The sequence below is a fragment of the Hyposmocoma kahamanoa genome, unplaced genomic scaffold (assembly GCF_003589595.1).
Source record: "Hyposmocoma kahamanoa isolate Upper Pololo Valley unplaced genomic scaffold, ASM358959v1 87, whole genome shotgun sequence".
NCBI lineage: Eukaryota > Metazoa > Arthropoda > Insecta > Lepidoptera > Cosmopterigidae > Hyposmocoma > Hyposmocoma kahamanoa.
This window is the reverse complement of record NW_020654422.1, coordinates 21,987,299-21,991,827: the sequence shown is the minus strand read 5'-3', so window position 1 is coordinate 21,991,827 and position 4,529 is coordinate 21,987,299. Positions and strand designations below refer to the sequence as shown.

The 4,529-nt window shown below is 35.0% G+C and overlaps 1 protein-coding gene across 1 annotated transcript; it reads left to right on the top strand.

The window, feature by feature from the left end:
- Nucleotides 1–572: 572 nt before the first annotated feature.
- Nucleotides 573–4,076, top strand: LOC113235522 (balbiani ring protein 3-like). The gene is made up of 5 exons (XM_026471256.1): nucleotides 573–690; nucleotides 1,158–1,270; nucleotides 1,693–1,797; nucleotides 2,145–2,327; nucleotides 3,215–4,076. The coding sequence occupies exons 1-5, from the start codon at nucleotides 573–575 to the stop codon at nucleotides 3,341–3,343; spliced, it is 648 nt and encodes a 215-aa protein (XP_026327041.1). The 3' UTR covers nucleotides 3,344–4,076.
- The last annotated feature ends 453 nt before the right edge of the window (nucleotides 4,077–4,529 follow it).

The window sequence follows — 4,529 nt, the reverse complement described above, 5'->3', positions numbered from 1 at the left end:
ATTAACTACAAAAAGAATGCTTGTTTAATCATTATTATGAAATCAATTAAGGAGCTTGTTGAAATGCGTCAAAATAAAAAATCAGTTAGGTACAAGTAGAAGTATCCAATAAATACCACACACATATTTTCGTAAACGTACATTTGATAAAATTAAGTCATAGATTGTAATCACGACAGATGTAACACGCAACTGCGAAGCGTGTGCCATGTGCATGCGTGTGAGCGTCGTAATCATTCAAATACACGCTTAAAATGGCGAAATCATGTCCCGAAATCGTTCCGCGAACCTTTAGCCGTAGCCGTGTGCCGTGTCATAGCGTGACGTCGCTTGTCAGCTGTGTGTATCGTGACGTCATGGCCAGGCCCACAGAGTTGGCCCACTCGTTGACTCAGGCTTTATAATAGAAAAGCGGCGAGCAGATTTCCATACCACATCAAGACAGCAAACGAGAAACACGTATACGTATAGTACAAAAGTACTTACAAGTTGAAAAGTTAGTTGAGCTCTTGAAGTGACACGCAGTGATAGTGACAGTGATCTAAGTGATTGCGCAGACAGTGACAGTGACAATGGCGAGAATATTGTTGTTAGTGATATTGGTGACTGTTGCGGCGGAAGCTGCGCATAAGCATCATCCAAAGTTCCCTAAATCAAATGAAGAATATGTTGTTCCAGAAATTAGGAAAGGTGAATATTTTTTGCTATCAGTTTGTCACGACTTTTTTATAATTTTTTTTTTAATATGAATAGATGCGTATGACCATAAATATTCTTAACATTCAATTAAAAATTTTGTTTGTAATGAAATTTTAACTAATTCCCGAATAATAAATTCAATCATTTTAAAATACAACGAATAACATTGATTTAATTTTTTCAGTATTGTTTGAAACAAAAGGTACTTACTTTTTTTTACGATTATTCAATATAATAAAGGACTTTAAGTAGAGCGTTCAAAACCAACAATGACTATGCCAAAAAGCTACCTACTTGATAATATTTAAAAAAATGATGCAATGAGCGTCCTACTTAAATGATCAGAGATACCAGAAGTTTCGTGTTCAGCGGTGACACGAGCCGTACATATCAACGTTGAACATACATTATTGGGACCAAAGTGACGAAATATTAAACTGCGAATCATTTGTTACCAGTTGCCTGTTCATCAGAGAGCGAGAGGTTACGGAGTGATATAATAGAAAAATCAAAATGCGGCCTTCCCAAGGACATTTTTATAGACCTGAAACCGCAAGCCGCACACCAGCAGGTAACAATTAATTAATAACTTAACCGTCTGCAATATTTAACAATTAACAGTAATTGTGAGGCGCAGTAAAATGTTATCTCATGACCTCATTAATTAGAAACCGGCTATCGCTCAAGTTTGATATTTGCCAGTCGGATCACTTTAAAAAATCTTTCACTTTAGTTCTTAGAATAACAGCGTTCGCATTGTACTTTGTATTCTCAATTACAACGATTAATTTGTCACGAATTAAAGCCTCGTTGCATAATCTGTCACGAAGTTTATCTAAAACCTGGGAATGATTACAATCTTACGTGTGCTTAGTTCGGCAGTCAAATATTTGAATATGTTGTGGGCAATGTCGTTTGCATCCGCAATGTGGTCATTAAGGCCGCGTGAGAAAATCCGCATTGACTTGTACTTACGTGAGCGTATTTCCCCAGATAAGCCCCGGTGCCGTTTGGGTGAAAAGATGCGTCGGGCTCTGCGACTATGACACTTATGGCTCTAAGTGCATCCCATTGAAGAAAACCATCACTCATATACCTGTAAGTACCTGTATTATCATCCCACATCCACTGGGAGTTAAAATATCATCAAAACGTTAGATAAATTTTCTTGAATTCTCTTACAGTGTTATCTGTTTTGTTTTATCTGGCTAATTCAGTTATATCCCTGACATAGTTAGCTATGTTTGTTTGACAACTTGACAGTTGCGCAAGCGACCGCTAATGATAATAATGACATAACATGAGTTTGAACGCCAAGTTCGAACAACGATTCAAAGGACATACCCTCCATTGTTTGGACATTTCTGTATTAGCAGAATTTAATTTTACAATGATGTTTTGAATCCTTAAACATGATTCCAATTGCTTATGTTTTTTGTTAACAGGTACGCATATACAATGTGAAAACGAATAAAGAGGCGTGTTCAACGTACGCGGTGGAAGAGCACCTCGAGTGCGGGTGCTGCCCGGGCACGCCGCAGTCGTGCCAGTCCCCAAGAGTATATGACCCTCGTAAGTGCACCTGTCGATGTCCCAACAGAAAGGAAAAGAGGAATTGTCGCAGCAAGGTAAAGATAATGGATGTCTAGCACTATTAACGAGACGGATGACGCATGTCGTTTGCATCCTCGTTTAGAAACACTGTCTCTGCTGTTAACATTGGCTTAATCACCTTCTGAATGTTGCATACACTTTTTAATTTCACTAAATGTTGTCCTTTCAAGACTAGGGTCATTCTCGGGTTAGTTATTCACTGCCTAATTTTCGTGGCAAGTTTTAGGATTCAAGTAATTTTCGTGAAATATTTAATAATAATTTAATAAATCACGATAATATTATACTTGAACACTAAAACAGTACACAATACCACGGAAAATAGGCAGTGAACACTAACCCGAGAATGACTGATTGCATTAATTGTACTTTATCCGTAAAACCTACTAAATGTTGTAACTTTGTTGTTTCAAAATTACTATACGTTGTATGTACTTCGCCCTTTCAAAATTCATGTAGGTGTGAGTTGTACGAGAATTCGGTTAAGACAACAGTACGTGTGTAAACACCTCGTGTATTGACTGTTGCCTTTTTTGGTTCCGTTTGCCGCTCGACATCCATTGTCTATCAACCTACCTGCTTTTACTTTAAACACAGTTTAATTTTAGCCACAAGCACGTGCCCCAAATCTATTTATAATCTTTAACAAAAATTATTATTAGCAATTTCTTTTCTGTGCACTTCAGTTAACTTGTGTGGATGTATTCAAATCAATGTCTCAATATACATTATTGTGTTTAGTTTAGTTATTTTGCAGATTTATAGTAGAAAGATCACGTGGCTTTTAAGCACCAATGCAGTAGTAAGATTGATTCTAGAAACTTAAACAGGGGGTTACCAAATGAAATAGCTAATACAGTTAGATCATTAATCCTCAGTGAAAGTTTTTCTTTTGTTGCAGCCGAACCAGATTATGAGGTGGAATCCGTCTAAATGCAGGTGTGAAGTCAAACCTAAGCGTCTCGTAACAAAAGTTGAAGTTTCTTCTGAAGTCAATTTGATTCATCATTTTAATGATATCTTTGTTTGATCAAACAAAACATCCCAATGGGTCAGGTAGAGCCTGTTTCAGAAGCCATCTTGCCAGTGCAGGGAGTAGAAAATATTCATGTAACTAGTACAAAAGTTACTTTGGATAAACAGTGTTGTGAAAGAACAGTGAACATTCGACTGATTTCAGTGGCTAATAGTTTTAAGTATTAACGAAATTTAAGCAGTATTATATTATTTAAGTTATTTATTTAGTTTAAGGAAATATGGGGCCAAAAGTGCTGTGAGTAGACTCACTATGAACTTTGTTCCATGAGTTTTATGGTTTATGTTTGTGTGTATTTAAGAGATTATAGGTATTTTGGAATTCTTCGTCTTAAGCGCCATTGTACGGCCGTTGAGTGTAATTAGGCGTTTAAAATAATGCCTTAGGTATTATAAGATAGGTATCAATTCCTTTTGTATTAGATCATTTAGTATTTAATTGTAAATTGGAGTATTCTGACATCGAAGTATCAGTATTTTAGTTATTTCTCTATATTATAAAATGGCGTATATTTTACGCAATTCCTGTTATTTGTGATATAGACATTTCCACTAGATTAATTTAGGAAAATTATATTAGGCAAGCATTTAATTGTAATTAGATAAAATATTAGTGTTGCTTCTAGTCAAGTGGGAATCAGTAATTTTTCGTTTAAGTTTTTTGATTTTGAAAATTTTCCGTAACACTGAATCGGTAGATTTCCATTTACTTTATTAAGCAAATTCCTAACCAAACATTAAAAACAAGAAGTTTCTAAAAAGGGTAGTTCCTTTTATTACCATAATTTTTAAAGAATAACAAATCATAGAGCCACGGTAATTAGGTTTTCAACCTCAGAAAAACTTAAACGCGAATTACCCTAGTATGAATTGTACTTAATTTAAAAAAATGTAAATAATGTATCGATTCGTGAAACAAGCTCTCTATGTAAATATTTGTGTTTCGGCTTCAAGACTTAGGTGAAATTTTGTCTCTTTTTTTGTATCGATAAGAGACCTAGTCTAACGATTGTGCCAAAGGCATCGAATCTCACTCTTTTCCTTATTTATTTTCCTATAATTTATTTGAATTTAAGCTTAAAAGCTTTAAGTGATCGAATCACGTTAATTTTAAAGTTTTGTACTTAATAGATTGTAAGATGAACAATAAAATTTTTACTTATTTTTATTGAAACTCACTC

Coding starts and splice junctions, on each gene's coding strand:
- LOC113235522 (XM_026471256.1), top strand. CDS start 573: ATGGCGAGAATATTGTTGTTAGTGATATTGGTGACTGTTGCGGCGGAA. Junction 1,271..1,692: donor CGCAAGCCGCACACCAGCAG/GTAACAATTAAT, acceptor GTATTTCCCCAG/ATAAGCCCCGGTGCCGTTTG. Junction 2,328..3,214: donor AGAGGAATTGTCGCAGCAAG/GTAAAGATAATG, acceptor CTTTTGTTGCAG/CCGAACCAGATTATGAGGTG.